Consider the following 16,623-nt stretch of genomic DNA (forward strand, 5'->3'; position numbering starts at 1 on the left):
ATGAACTCCAAGTTCTTCTCTCAGTCCTCTTGGCTTGAATGAACTCATATATCACAGTATAACTGATGTGTCCTTATGAGTTGTGCCCTTTCCAAATCAACATCAAAGCATATCATATAATTTTTACCACTTATTGAAATATACAACTACAGCTACTAGTTCAAATTTCTTAGAGATAGCATTCATATATTATTTATATTTTAATAACCTTTAACTAATATCTTTATTATAATATATCATAAAATATTTATTGAATAAATGAAAGGCTATTTGGTGCCCTATCTATTTGTTTAATAAATTACATACTTTAAAGGGTGCCTGGGTGGCTCAGATGGTTAAGGGTCTGCCTTCGGCTCAGGTCATGATCCCAGGGTCCTGGGATCGAGTCCCGCATCAGGCTCCCTGCTAGGCGGGGAGCCTGCTTCTCCCTCTGCCTCTGCCTCTCTCTCTCTCTCTCTGACTCTCATGAATAAATAAATAAAACATTTTAAAAAAATAAATTACATAGTTTAAAACTCAATTCAAATGTCACCTCATGCAAAGAACCTTCCCTAAATTTTCATTCCACCCTGGGGTTTCCATTTCCCCCACAATCCCCTAGGCAATTCTGAATCCTAAATTTACCACATTGTGGTGACTATTAACTTCCACTATATGTCTTTAGGAATGGATCATGTAGAACAAGATAGTTTCAAATAAATGTGAACCAATGATTGGATCACCTCAGTGATGAAAAGCCAAACTGAAATGAGTGAGTGTTTTCTAGGATATCATGTTATTTACACAACCACAAAACAGATAATCAATTCTTTTAAAGTTGGGGGGAGAAAGATGTTTTAATTCTTTATTTGGGGTTAATTTCAGATTTGTATAAATGTAGTACAAATAAGAAGGTACAAAGAACACCCATATACTCTGCCTACTGTTAAAATTGTACCCATTTGCTTCATAATTTCTCTGTCAATCTTTCTTTCTCTCTCAAATAGGTAATATTGTACCTATTCCTTCATAATTCTGTCAAACTCTCTGTTTCTCTCTTTTTATCTGTCTTATTAAAGACAAATACAAAAAATAAAGACAATTTAATACTACCTCATAACCTTTACTGCCCTATATTCTTATAATGTATTTTCTAAAAGTATGAATATTCTCTTACAGAATAAGTGTGTAATAATCAATGTCAGTAAATGTAATGCCAGTACAATATGATAGTAAAATTCATTTTGAATGGACAAATATTATGTAATCAAAGAGCTTTGTAATACACAGAAGTAATTCCCGAAAGAGGTATGCAAATGATAGGAGGCATTATGAGATGAAAATCTATGGAATAATATTGGCATAAGATTCTGAAGTTATAATATTTGGAGAAAAAGAATAAAAGCATTAATATAAAAATGTCCTATTTTATAGTTTCTTGAAAAGCAGGTCCCACATTCAACATTTTCTTCAGAGCTCCTATGACATCCTTATTCCTGAGACTATAGATTAAAGGGTTTAACACAGGAGTGAGGATGGTATAAAAGACAGATACAACCATGTCCTTCTCAGGGGTGTGGTAGGAGGTGGGAAGCATGTAGGTATAGACAGCAGCACCATAGAAGAGGATGACCACCATCATGTGGGAAGAACAAGTGGCAAAGGCCTTCTTCCGTCCCTCTGCTGAGTTCATCCTGTGGATGGTGAAGAGGATGAAAGAATAGGAGCTTGAAATGACTGTCACAGGAATGAGGAGCATGAGGACACAGCACAGATACATGAGTGTCTCATAGAGGGAAGTGTCTGAGCAGGAAAGCTTCATTACAGCAGGGACTTCACAGAAGAAATGATGGATCTCCCGGGATCTGCAGAAAGGGAATGTCATAGTGATGGGTGTGAGCATGAATCCATCCACAGATCCTAGAAACCAGCAGCCAGATGCTAGGAGAAGACATACTTTATGGGTTATGAGGACAGGGTAATGAAGAGGGTAACAGATGGCCACAGAGCGGTCATAGGCCATGGCAGCTAGAAGGAAAACTTCTGAACCTGCTAGTGTCACATAGAGAAACATTTGCATCCCACACTCAGGGGCTGAGATCTTATTTATACCGATGACCTGGTCTATGAGCATCTTGGGCACGGTGACAGAAATGTACATTACGTCCATGAACGACAACTGGCTGATGAAAAAGTACATGGGGCTGTGGAGGTGGGCATCAAAATGTATCAGAAGAATCAGGACACCATTCCCAGTTAAAGCCATCAAGAAAACTACAAAAATGACCACACACAGGAGAGCTGGGTGATTTGATTGACTGAAGATTCCCACCAGAATGAAATCGGACTGTCCAGTGTAATTAGCCACCCAGTTCATGTTTTTCATAAGGTTTCACTTACACCACTGAGAAGAGCTTTGGGATTAATGGTCAGTCATGGGATTCTTCCACCTGAAATGAATAAATAAATATTTACTGACAGTGTGCATGTATGTGTTTGTTTTTGCCAACCTCACTGTGTTAATCAGAGAAAGTTTCATGGTGTGTAGAAATGGGGATGATTAATTACTTAAAATTTAGAATTTAATAGAAGATAAGGAATTAAGAACTATGGGTAAAAATATTTGGCAACTTCTACTATCTATCCTAATGATAGATATTGGCATCCATCAACATATATTGGGCATTTGCAGAGATGATAACTTAAACACAAAAAGTGAATTATTGAAAGAAAAGATAAATAAAACCCCATTTTTAGGAATTTTGTTATACAAATCTATCTCTCTGCTTTTAGAACCCAAATGGAATCTTACAAAATTCTGGAATGCATATTTTATGTAAGAGGGATTTAATACAAACACAATTTGGGGGAAAATCTATACCAATTTTTTAATTCCCCCCCTTCCCATAGAATAGGGAAACTCAGTGAGGCTATACTGGGTGGAGTGAGCTATACATTCCTAGGAGCAGGTCAGGATTCTTACACATGACTGACACTTTAGAGACCTGAGTGGCATGGGGTAGGGATCTCAGAATCTCATCTAACCGTAGTTATAAATCTAGATTTTCCTCTACCCACTATTCCATTGTCCACTCTATATAAAAACAGGATAAAATAGTAATTTTTGACATCAGGTGTGGTTAGTATTAAGTAAGATAAAATAATGAAAGTGCTTAGAACATTACCAGTTACAGAAGAATAGGCACACATACTGTTAAAGAGTTAATAACTACAGTATCATATTTGCAGAATCTATGTAAGAAATGGCTGTTATTACTATTTTCTTATTATGTGAGATACCTCAGTTTTCCAATTTCAGCATCTGTCCATACATTTAAGCGTTTGAATTTGATAATTTCTATAGTTCCAAACACGTGTGTGTGTATACTAATTTTACATGAATATATATAATTTAAATAAATATAAAATGGATATATAAATAAAATATAAACATAAATATAAATATTTCTTATTATAACCCTGGTTCAGATCTCTATGGAGAATCTCATCTTGTTTCTGTCTAGTACATACTTCTCCAAGTTGAAATTAATCTCGTAATAACTCCAAGTGTGAAGGAGAAACTTGGATTTAGATGGTCACTGCTATTTAGCAGACAAAGCTTTAATTATTTACCCAAATATCATCTGCTTTATGCACATAGTAGTTAATTTTTCACGGAAACTAATATGTGTAGAGAAAAACTGCACACCCCTGAGATGTCACTGACTGAAACTCACTGTTGACTCCTCTATCTTGTTGCTGATAGCCTGAGTCTCTGTTAGACTCTGAAGAAAAATCAAAGTGAAATCAAATTGGTTACACTTAAGGAAGTAACAGTTACCTACTCTGGGACAAATGTTATATAATGTGATTTAAACCACAATTTAAAAATAGATACAAAATAAATAAGAAAGATATCTCTGGCCATTATGAAAACAATCAGTAATAGCATCTTCCATGTTTCCTTTTATGGATTTAACCTTTATAAATTTTTAAAATTTCTGGCATATTAAATGTTACATTTAAAGAGCTCTTGCAAATGGGAAGGAAATAATTGGACTCTCTTTCTGGGAAAAGCTTACAAGTCTTTATAATGCAAGGATATTTCAAGAAGAATTTTCAAGTTTCAAATATATTTTATATTTTTGTGACAATTCAAAGGTTAATTATAATATTTGACTTATTACAATCCTATCTTCTGGGGTGCTGAAACGGTAGACGACATTGCAAATGATTCTGAAGCCTTAAAGAATATCTAACAAGTCTAGAACACAATGCAAAAAATTAATAATCTTTCTATTAAATTTTACCCTTACTGGCAGATGAAAGCTGAGCTCTGTGTATCATTTAAATGAGGTGCAAAAAAAGAAACACCCACTGACCTAGTCTATATTTGTGATCAGAGTGAAGCAAGGATCAGCACAGTTACTAAGATATTGAGGACTTTGAAGCTGTTCGCTGAGTGGATGGAGGGAGATGTGGGTGCTTGGGGGTGCTGGGATAATCACTGATTCATTCTGATAAATAGGGATGCCTATGATCAAGCCACACTGAACAGCCCAACTAAGACACCTGACAGACAAGGGGATGCTGTCAGTAACATACAAGACAGCTAGCCTCCGTGTTTATGCTTACCTTTCTTTATTCAATTGCTTGAGATTAATGTAAACAGCTTTGTGCATCATTGATAGTGACGGCAGAATAATATTGAATCTGTATTTGAAGCATCAAAGCGAATATTTAATGCTGCACCACATTTAATCTTCTCCAAGAGTCTATGACATACTTATTTTCTCCTTTTACAGATTAAAGAAATTGAAGTTCTTGTGGTAAGTGCCTGATATAACAAACTAATCTGAGGGAGAACTCTACCTCAGCAGGACTGGGACCAACATTCTCTAACTCTGCCTTATATTGGTTGGGGACATAGTCCTCTCTCCACAGTTTACAATTTGGATTTTAGGTCACACACTGTAAGTTTAAACAAAGAAACATAAATATGATTAAGACATTTCAGTGTTCTAACTACCCAAAGTAATCTCCCTCAAGTTAAATAAAGTCACTCTTCCTCTGCAAAATCTCAGCCTCACAAATACAAACACATTATCCAATAATATAGAAATAATGTTCATTATTTTATTCCATCAGTAATTGGAAATTGATGATCCATTTCTAAGTGTGTAAAAGCAAATATGCATTATATAAAGAGTTTCAAAGGGAATAGTGCATTTCCTTTTTTTCAATAAAAATAGATGATAGGAAAAATAATTGCAGAAATAGTGTCAAGAACTAATAGCATGGTCAGAAGCAAAACAAGTCAAAAACAATAATTACCTTTTGCTCCTCCACTTTTATCTACTTGTCTGGTTGAATCTACCATCAGATGATACCGTAAGGTTCATCTAGATGGACAAATGAAGTGTGGCCATGTAAAGTTCATATAAGAGAGGCAGAAAAATGACTTCATTCCTGGTTTTAAAATGCCTCTTAGAGGAGAGGATAAGGTGTGTCTGATGATAAATCCCCTTGAGATTTTAAGAAACATGCAGTTAAAACACTTAAAAAAGTTAATCAATATTTTAGTTGCACTATTCTGATTTTCTCCTCATGCCTTTTAAATAATCTCCTTTCATTATTAAATGAAATATGCATCAGAATATTTTTTAAAGATTTTATCCATTTATTTGAGAGTGAGAGAGAGAGGGAGCACAGAGGGAGAGTGAGAGGGAGAAGCAGACTCCCCACTGAGCAGAGAACCCCATGTAGGGCTTGATCCCAGGACCCTGAGATGATGATATGAGCTGATGGCAGATGCTTACCCAACTGAGCCACCCAGGTACCCCAATATGCATCAAAATCTTAACCAATATTTAAAATAATCTCAAATCTCACCATTGTTAATTATTTTCTGTGAAGTATATTAATTTTTGTAGCCTTTTTGTTTTATAAAATGTATTTTTATATGTGATATATATGTGTGTATATATATATGAGATATATATAGTATTTTTTACATGTCATATATGTGTGTATAATGTGATATATATGTGTGATATATATATAATCCTTTAATCCTCAAAAATTGGTGAAATATTTTTCTTTTACCTTTACATCTTTCACAGATACAGAATCTGACTCTGTGAGATCAACTACTGAGGTGGAGATTAAAAATGAGGTTGCTTTCCTTCACATCTTTTTCTCCATCACTCTTTACGAGTTTATGGATTGTACTTTTTTCTATCATTAACTTACAACTTATGCTACTTTAATGTGCATTTAATTTTTCCATTTTCCATTTTTATGTTTATATATATATAATAAAATACATAATCTCAACCAGTTTTAAGCATACAGTTTGATGACACTGAAGTATATTCATTTTGTTGTGCAACCATCAACACCATCTCCAGAACTCTTTTGACTCATAAATTTACAATTCAATACCCATTAAAAAATAACTGCTTATTCCTCCTTTCCCCCATCCCCTGGCAACCATTATACCTTATATCTTTATGATTATGAATACTCTTATTGCTTTGTATAAGTGAAATCATACGGGATTTGTATTTTTGTGACGGACTCATTTCATTTAGCATTATGTTGTCAAAGTTCATCCATGCTTCAGCATATTACAGAAATTCCTTCATTTTAAGGTTAATATTCCATTGGGTGTACACACATTTTGCTTATCCATTTATCTATCAATGTACACTTGTATTGTATCCATGTTTTATCTATTATATATAATGCTGCTATAAATATAAGTATGTAAATACCTCTTCAAGACCCTGCTTTCAATATAGTGTGGCATTTAGCTACAGGTGGAATGTAGCACCATATTGTAATTCCATGTTTAATTTGGGGGGATCTCCTATACTCTGTTCCACAACAGCTATACCATTTTGCATTTCCACCAACAGTGCATAGGGTTCCAATTTCTCCACATCCTCATCAACTCTTGTTATTATATGTGTCATTGACAGTATCTATTCTAATGGCTTTGGGTTTTGTCTAATTTAATTTTAGTCTGTTTTTCCCAACGGCTAGTGATTTTGTGCTCTTGCTCATTTGCTTATCTTTGGAGAAATATCCATGCAAGTCTTTGCCTATTTTTAAAAATCATGTTATTGGGGCAGCTGGGTGGCTCAGTCAGTTAAGTGTCTGCCTGTGGCTCAGGTCATGATCCCAGAGTCCTGCGATTGAGCCCGCTTCTCCCTCTCCTTCCCACTTGTGCTCTCTCTCACTATCTCTGTCACTATCTCTATCATTTCTTTAAATTTTTATTGTTATGTTAATCACCATACATTACATCATTAGTTTTAGATGTAGTGTTCCATGATTCAGTGTTTGTGCATAACACCCAGTGCTCCATGCAGAATGTGCCCTCTTTAATACCCATCACCAGGCTAACCCATCCTCCCACCCCCCTCCCCTCTAGAACCCTCAGTTTGTTTTTCAGAGTCCATCGTCTCTCATGGTTCATCTCCCCCTCCGATTTCTCCCCCTTCATTCTTCCCCTCCTGCTATCTTTTTTTTTTTCTTAACATATATTGCATTATTTGTTTCAGAGGCACAGATCTGTGATTCAACAGTCTTGCACAATTCACAGGGCTCACATAGCACATACCCTCCCCAACATCTATCACCCAGCCACACCATCCCTCCCACGCCCCCACTCCAGCAACCCTCAGTTTGTTTCCTGAGATTAAGAATTCCTCATATCAGTGAGGTCATATGATACATGTCTTTCCCTGATTGACTTATTTCACTCAGCAAAACACCCTCCAGTTCCATTCATGTTGTTGCAAATGGCAAATTCTCATTCCTTTTGATGGCTGCATACTATTCCATTGTGTGTGTGTGTGTGTGTGTGTGTGTGTGTGTGTGTGTACCACATCTTCTTTATCCATTCATCTGTCAATGGACATCTTGGCTCTTTCCACAGTTTGGCTATTGTGGACATTGCTACTATAAACATCAGGGTGCATATACCCCTTCGGATCCCTACATTTGTATCTTTGGGGTAAATACTCAGTAGTGCAATTGCTGGGTCATAGGGTAGCTCTATTTTCAACTTTTTGAGGAACCTCCATACTGTTTTCCAGAGTGGCTGCACCAGCTTGCATTCCCACCAACAGTGTAGGAGGGTTCCCCTTTCTCCGCCGCCAACATCTGTCGTTTCCTGACTTACTAGTTTAGCCATTCTGACTGGTGTGAGGTGATACCTCATTGAGGTTTTGATTTGGATTTCCCTGATGCCGAATGATGTTGAGCACTTTTTCTTGTGTCTGTTGGCCATTTGGATGTCTGCTTTGGAAAAATGTCTGTTCATGTCTTCTGCCCATTTCTTGATTGGATCATTTGTTCTTTGGGTACTGAGTTTAAGATGTTCTTCATAGATTTTGGATACTAGCCCTTTATCTGATATGTCATTTGCAAATATCTTCTACCATTCTGTTGGTTGTCTTTTGGTTTTGTTGACTGTTTCTTTTGCTGTGCAAAAGTTTTTATCTTGATGAGGTCCCAATAGTTCATTTTTGTCCTTGTTTCCCCTGACTTTGGTGATGTTTCTAGGAAGAAGTTGCTGCAGCTGAGGTCGAAGAGGTTGCTGTCTGTGTTCTCCTTTAAGATTTTGATGGACTCCTGTCTCACATTGAGGTCTTTCAACCATTTTGAGTCTATTTTTGTGTGTGGTGTAAGGAAATGGTCCAGTTTCATTCTTCTGCATGTGGCTGTCCAATTTTCCCAACACCATTTGTTGAAGAGACTGTCTCTTTTCCATTGGACATTCTTTCCTGCTTTGTCGAAGATTAGTTGACCATATAGTTGAGGGTCCATTTCTGGGTTCTTTGTTCTGTTCCATTGATCTATGTTTCTGTTTTTGTGCCAGTACCATACTGTCTTGATGATGACAGCTTTGTAATGGAGCTTGAAGTCCGGAATTGTGATGCCGCCAGCTTTGCTTTTCTTTTTCAACATTCCTCTGACTATTCGGGGTCTTTTCTGGTTCCATACACATTTTAGGATTATTTGTTCCATTTCTTTGAAAAAAGTGGATGGTATTTTGATGGGGATTGCATTGAATGTGTAGATTGCTCTAGGTAGCATTGACGTCTTCACAATATTTGTTCTCCCAATCCATGAGCATGGAACGTTTCTCCATTTCTTTGTGCCTTCCTCAATTTCTTTCATGAGTATTTTATAGTTTTCTGAGTACAGATTCTTTGCCTCTTTGGTTAGATTAATTCCTAGGTATCTTATGGTTTTGGGTGCAATTGTAAATGGGATTGACTCCTTAATTTCTCTCTCTTCTGTCTTGTTGGTGTATAGGAATGTCACTGATGTCTGTGCATTGATTTTATATCCTGCCACTTGACTGCATTCCTGTATGAGTTCTAGCAGTTTTGGGGTGGAGTCTTTTGGGTTTTCCACATAAAGTATCATATCATCTGTAAAGAGTGAGAGTTTAACTTCTTTGCTGATTTAAATCCTTTTATTTCTTTTTGCTGTCTGATTCCTGTGGCTAGGACTTCTAATACTATGTTGATTAGCAGTGGTGATAGTGGACATCCCTGCCAAGTTCCCGACCTTAGAGGGAAAGATCTCAGTTTTTCCCCATTGAGAATGATATTTGCTGTATGTTTTTCATACATAGCTTTTATGATATTGAGGTATGTACCCTCTATCCCTTTATTCTGAAGAGTTTTGATCAAGAAAGGATGCTGTACTTTATCAAATGCTTTTTCTGCATCTATTGAGAGGATCATATGGTTCTTGTTCTTTCTTGTATTAATGTATTGTATCACATTGATTGATTTGCAGATGTTGAACCAACGTTGCAGCCCAGGGATAAATCCCACTTGGTCGTGATGGATAATCCTTTTAATGTACGATTGGATCCTACTGGCTAGTATTTTGGTGAGAATTTTTGCATCCATGTTCATCAAGGATATTGGTCTGTAATTCTCCTTTTTGATGCGGTCTTTGTCTGGTTTGGATATCATGGTAATGGTGGCCTCATAAAATGAGTTTGGAAGTTTTCCTTCCATTTCTATTTTTTTGGAACAGTTTCAGAAGAATAGGTATTAATTCTTCTTGAAATGTTTGGTAGAATTCCCCTGGGAAGCCATCTGGCCCTGGACTGTTGTTTGTTGGGAAATTTTTGATTACTGCTTCTATTTCCTTAGTGGTTATAGGTCTGTTCAGGTTTTCTATTCCTGGTTCAGTTTTGGTAGTTGATACATCTCTAGGAATGCATCCATTTCTTCCAGATTATCTAATTCACTGGCATATAGTTGCTCATAATACATTCTTATAATTGTTTGTATTTCTTTGGTGTTGGTTGTGATCTCTCCTCTTTCATTCATGATTTTGTTGATTTGGGTCATTTCTCTTTTCTTTTTGATAAGTCTGGCCAGGGGTTTATCAATCTTGTTAATTCTTTCAAAGAACCAGCTCCTAGTTTCGTTGATCTGTTCTACTGTTCTTTTGGTTTGTATTTCATTGATTTCTGCTCTGATCTTTATTATTTCTCTTCTCCTGCTGGGTGTAGGTTTTATTTGCTGTTCTTTCTCCAACTCCTTTAAGTGTAGTGTTATGTAGTGTATTTGAGACCTTTCTTCTTTCTTGAGAAAGGCTTGAATTGCTATATACTTTCCTATTAGGATGGCCTTTGCTGTATCCCCAGGATTCTGAACAGTTGTGTTTTCATTTTCATTTGTTTCCATGAATGTTTTTAATTCTTCTTTAATTTCCTGGTTGACCCATTCATTCTTTAGTAGGATGTTCTTTAGCCTCCATGTGCTTGAATTCTTTCCGACTTTCCTCTTGTGATTGAGTTCTAGTTTCAAAACATTGTGGTCTGAAAATATGCTGGGAATGATCCCAATCTTTTGGTACTGGTTGAGATCTGATTTGTGACCTAGGATGTGATCTATTCTGGAGAATGTTCCATGGGCACTAGAGAAGAATGTATATTCTGTTGCTTGGGGATGGAATGTTCTGAATATATCTGTGAAGTCCATTTAGTCCAGTGTGTCATTTAAAGTCTTTATTTCCTTGTTGATCTTTTGCTTAGATGATCTGTCCATTTCAGTGAGGGGGTTGTTAAAGTCCCCCACTATTATTGTATTGTTGTTGATGTGTTTCTTTGCTTTTGTTATTAATTGGCTTATATAATTGGCTGCTCCCATGTTAGGGGCATAGATATTTACAATTGTTAGATCTTCTTGTTGGATAGACCCTTTAAATGTGATATAGTGTCCTGCCTCATCTCTTATTATAGTCTTTGGTTTAAAATCTAATTTGTCTGATATAAGGATTGCCACCCCAGCTTTCTTTTGGTGTCCGTTAGCATGGTAAATGGTTTTCCACCCCCTCACTTTCTATCTGGGGGTGTCTTTGGGTCTAAAATGAGTCTCTTGCAGACAGCATATCGATGGGTCTTGTTTTTTTATCCAATCTGATAGCCTGTGTTTTTTGATGGGGGCATTTAGTCCATTTAAATTCAGGGTAACTATTGAAAGTTATGAATTTAGTGCCACTGTATTGCCTGTAAGGTGAATGTTACTGTATATTGTTTGTGTTCCTTTCTGGTCTATATTACTTTTAGGCTCTCTTTTTTGCTTAGAGGACCCCTTTCAATATTTCTTGTAGGGCTGCTTTTGTGTTTGCAAATTCCTTTATTTTTTGTTTATCCTGGAAGCTTTTTATCTCTCCTTCTATTTTCAATGACAGCCTAGCTGGATATAGTATTCTTGGTGCATATTTTTCCATTTAGTGGTCTGAATATATCATGCCAATTCTTTCTGGCCTGCCAGGTCTCTGTGGATAGGTCTGTTGCCAATCTAATATTTCTACATTGTAGGTTACAGATCTCTTCTCTTGAGCTGTTTTCAGGATTTTCTCTTTGTCTCTGAGACTCGTAAGTTTTACTATTAGATGTTGGGGTGTTGACCTATTTTTATTGATTTTGAGAGTGTTTCTCTGTGCCTCCTGGATTTGATGCCTCTTTCCTTCCCAAATTAGGGAAGTTCTCTGCTATAATTTGCTCCATCATACTTCCCCCCTCCCTTTCTTTCTTCTTCTGGGATCCCAATTATTCTAATGTTGTTTCGTTTTATGGTATCACTTATCTCTCAAATTCTGCCCTCGTGATCCAGTAGTTGTTTTCATTCTTTTACTCAGCTTCTTTATTTTCCTTCTTTTGTTCTTCTATATCACTAATTCTCTCTTCTGCCTCATTTATCCAAGCAATTAGAGCCTCCATTATTTTTTAATTTTTTGATTTTTTTTATTTTTTAAAAAAAATTTATTATGTTATGTTAGTCACCATACAATACATCATTAGTTTTTGATGTGGGGATCCATGATCCATTGTTTTCGTATAACACCCAGTGCTCCATGCAGTACGTCCCTCCTTAGTACCCATCACTGGGCTAAACAATCCCCCCTCCCCCTTCCCCTCTAAAACCGTGTTTGTTTCTCAGAGTTCATAGTCTCTGATGGTTCATCTCTCCCTCTGAATTCCCCCCTGCTTCATTTTTCCCTTCCTTCTCCTAATGTCCTCCATGCTATTCCTTATGTTCCACAAATAAGTGAAACCATAGGATAATTGACTTTCTCTGCTTGACTTATTTCGCTTAGCATAATCTCCTCCAGTCCCATTCATGTTGATGTAAAAGTTGGGTATTCATCCTTTCTGATGGTTAAGTAATATTCCATTGTATATATGGACCACATCTTCTTTATCCATTCATCTATTGAAGGGCATCTCGGCTCTTTCCACAGTTGGGCTATTGTGTACAATGCTGCTATGAACATTGGGGTGCATATGTCCCTTCTTTTCAGTACATCTGTGTCTTTGGGGTAAATACCCAGGAGTGCAATTGCTGGGTCATAGGGTAGCTCTATTTTTAAATTTTTGAGGAACCTCCACACTGTTTTCCAGAGTGGCTGTACCAACTTGCATTCCCACCAACAGTGTAAGAGGGTTCCCCTTTCTCCACAACCTCTCCAACATTTGTTGTTTCTTTCCCTGTCCATTTTTGCCATTCTAACTGGTGTAAGGTGGTATCTCAATGTGGTTTTGATTTGAATTTCCCTGATGGCTAATGATGATGAACATTTTTTCATGTGTCTGTTAGCCATGTGTATGTCTTCTTCAGAGAAGTGTCTTTTCATGTCTTCTGCCCATTTTTTGACTTGATTCTTTGTTTTTTGGGTGTTGAGTTTGAGAAGTTCTTTATAGATCTTGGATACCAGCCCTTTATCTGTAGTGTCATTTGCAAATACCTTCTCCTATTCTGTGGGTTGCCTCTTTGTTTTGTTGACTGTTTCCTTTGCTGTGCAGAAGCTTTTTATCTTGATGAAGTTCCAAAAGTTCATTTTTGCTTTTGTTTCACTAGCTTTTGGAGATGTATCTTGAAAGAAGTTGCTGTGGCCGATGTCAAAGAGGTTACTGCCTATGTTCTCCTCTAGGATTTGGATGGATTCCTGTCTCACATTGAGGTCTTTCATCCATTTTGAGTTTATCTTTGTGAATGGTGTTAGAGAATGGTCGAGTTTCATTCTTCTGCATGTGGCTGTCCAATTTTCCCAGCACCATTTATTGAAGAGACTGTCTTTTTTCCATTGCATGTTTTTTTCCTGCTTTGTCAAAGATTATTTGACCATAGAGTTGACGGTCCATATCTGCCTTCTCTATTCTGTTCCATCGGTCTACATGTCTGTTTGTGCCAGTACCATGCTGTCTTGGTGATCACAGCTTTGTAATATAGCTTGAAATTGGGCAACGTGATGCCCCCAGCTTTGTTTTTTTTTGTCAACATTTCCTTGGCGATTTGGGGTCTTTTCTGATTCCATACAAATTTTAGGATTGTTTGTTCCAGCACTTTGAAAATTGTCATTGGAAGTTTGATTGGGATGGCATTGCAGGTATAGATTGCTCTGGGTAGCATAGACATTTTAACAATATTTATTCTTCTGATCTCTGAGCATGGAATATTTTTCCATCTTTTTGTGTCCTCTTCAATTTCTTTCATGAGTGTTCTGTGGTTCCTAGAGTATAGATATTTTACCTCTTTGGTTAGGTTTATTCCAAGTTATCTAATGGTTTTTGGTGTTATTATAAATGGAATCATTTCTCTAATTTCTCTTTCTACAGTTGCATTGTTAGTGTATAAGAAAGCAACTGATTTCTGTGCATTGATTTTGTATCCTGCCACATTACTGAATTGATGTATGAGTTCTAGTAATTTGGGGGTGGAGTCTTTTGGATTTTCCACATAAATTATCATGTCATCTTCGAAAAGAGAGAGTTTGACTTCGTCTTTGCCAATTTGAATACGTTTTATTTCTTTTTGTTGTCTGATTGCTGTTCCAGGACTTCTGGTATTATGTTAAACAATAGTGGTGAGAGTGGGCATCCTTGATGTGTTCCTGTACTTAAGGGAAAGGCTCTCAGCTTTTGCCCATTGAGGATGATATTCGCTGTGGGTTTTTCATAAATGGATTTTATGAACTTGAGGAATGTTCCGTCTATCCCTATACTCTGAAGAGTTTTAATCAGGAAAGGATGTTGTATTTTGTCAAATGCTTTTTCTGCATCAATTGAGAGGACCATATAGTTCTTCTCTCTCTTCTTATTAATGTGTTCTATCACATTGATTGATTTGCGAATGTTGAACCACCTTGCATCCCAGGGATAAATCCCACTTGGTCGTGGTGGATGATCCTTTTAATGTATTTTTGGATCGTATTAGCTAGGATTTTGTTGAGGATTTTGGAATCCATATTCATCAGGGATATCAGTCTGAAATTCTCCTTTTTGTTGGGGTCTTTGCCTGGTTTGGGGATTAAGGTAATGCTGGCCTCCTAGAATGAGTCTGGAAGCTTTCCTTCTGTTTCTAGTTTTTGAAACAGCTTCAGTAGAATAGGTATTATTTCTTCTTTGACTATTTGGTAGGATTCCCCAGGGAATCGATCAGGCCCTGGTACTAGAATTCTTAGCAACAGTAATCAGACAACAACAACAACAACAAAATAAAACGTATTCAGTTTTGCACAGAAGAAGTCAAACTCTCTCTTTTCGTAGATGATATGATACTTTATGTGGGAATCCATCAGGCCCTGGACTCTTGTTTTTTGGGAGGTTTTTGATCACTGCTTCAATCTCGTTACTGGTCATTGCCCTATTCAGGTTGTGAATTTCTTCCTGTTTCAGTCTTGGCAGCTTATAGGTTTCCAGGAAGGCCTCCATTTCATCCAGATTGCTCAGTTTATTGGCATGTAGTTATTGATAATAATTTCTGATAATTGTTTCTATTTCCTTGGTGTTAGTCGTGATCTCTCCCCTTTCATTCATAATTTTATTAATTTGAGTCCTTTCTCTTTTGTTTTGGATAAGTCTGGCCATTTTTTATTGATCTTATTAATTCTTTCAAAGAACCAACTTCTGATTTCATTGATCTGATCTACTGTTTTTCTGGTTTCTTATTCATTGATCTCTGCTTTAATCTTATTATTTCTCTTCTAATGCATGGCTTAGGCATAGTTTGTTGCTTTTACTCTAGTTCTAGTTCTCACTTACCCTAGCTGTTAGATTATCTAGATTAGATTGAATCTCATTGATAGCATTTTTAAGTTCTGCCAATTCAGCTTTCATTTCTGCCCTTAGAGACTCTATGTTGCCATTAATTGATTTCTCCATTCTAGCTATTGTCTTCACAATTGCTAGCCTGATTTCAATCTCTGACATTTGGTTATATCTGCATCCATTTTATATCTGCAGCATAAGTCATAATCTTTGAGTCTTTTCTGTTTTGGGGGTTCCTCCTCCTATTCATTCTGTTGATGGGTAGTTGAGGGAATGTATAGAGTCCAAATTTTTGACCAGAACCCAAGCAAGATGCACCTGTTTTCTAGGGACCTTAGGGTTGCTGGCCTCTTGTTTTCCCAGCCTGTCTTCGGGGGGAGGGGCCTGCCACGCTGTTACTCAGGGAACCCTGTTTGGGCAGAGTTGCCCTGCCCCCCTGTGGCGGGGGATGGGCTAAGCAGGAATCAGGTTTGGTCTTTTGTTCTGTGGCGGCTTTCCTTGGTGGCTTTCCGCATCTCTTCCAAGAGTCAGAGCAAAAGAGACCGTTTCCAACCCTCTGCCTCAGAGCAGAGAGATCAAAGTCTGTTCCTTAGTGAGCTCTCCAGACCACAGTGTCTCCATTTCTGTCTGAGCTGCTATAAACTGCAGCTTCCTGGGTTGTGTGCCCTCTGCAGAGTTCCCAGTCCTGCCTCCAGGTTGGGGGCTGTCTCTGCCCTTTGTCCTTCTAAAACCACCAGCCACTCCCAGTTCACACGCGCGACCATGCTGCTCTGGGTTTCTGCCCCTGAGGGCTGCCCTAAAGTCCTTTCCGCGCCACTACCTGTTTGCAAGTCTGTGCCCAGTCCTCAGCAAGCGAGGTTGTCACTCACTGGTGGTGTAGGATCCCCATGGCCAGGCTCCCTCCCGCTGCCATTTATCCTCCGATATCTGCCCATGGAATCTCGGCTCCCTGCTTCATACCTTGAAACCAACCGCCTGTGATATTCTGTTTGTAGAGAACCAGATCTTCTTACATGTCAGGCTGATTTCATGGGTGCTCAGAGTGGTCT

The 16,623-nt window shown here is 37.5% G+C and overlaps 1 protein-coding gene across 1 annotated transcript; it reads right to left on the reverse strand.

Annotated features, from left to right (window-relative positions):
• Positions 1-1,402: 1,402 nt before the first annotated feature.
• On the reverse strand, positions 1,403-2,365 carry LOC118540868 (olfactory receptor 2T29-like). The gene has a single exon (XM_036100215.2). It carries the CDS (start codon positions 2,363-2,365, stop codon positions 1,403-1,405), a length of 963 nt encoding a protein of 320 aa, XP_035956108.1.
• Positions 2,366-16,623: the final 14,258 nt, after the last annotated feature.

The sequence above is a fragment of the Halichoerus grypus genome, chromosome 2, assembly GCF_964656455.1.
Source record: "Halichoerus grypus chromosome 2, mHalGry1.hap1.1, whole genome shotgun sequence".
Lineage (NCBI taxonomy): Eukaryota > Metazoa > Chordata > Mammalia > Carnivora > Phocidae > Halichoerus > Halichoerus grypus.

Excerpts from the sequence above, each read along its gene's own strand:
- LOC118540868 (XM_036100215.2), bottom strand. The coding sequence starts at position 2,365 with ATGAAAAACATGAACTGGGTGGCTAATTACACTGGACAGTCCGATTTC.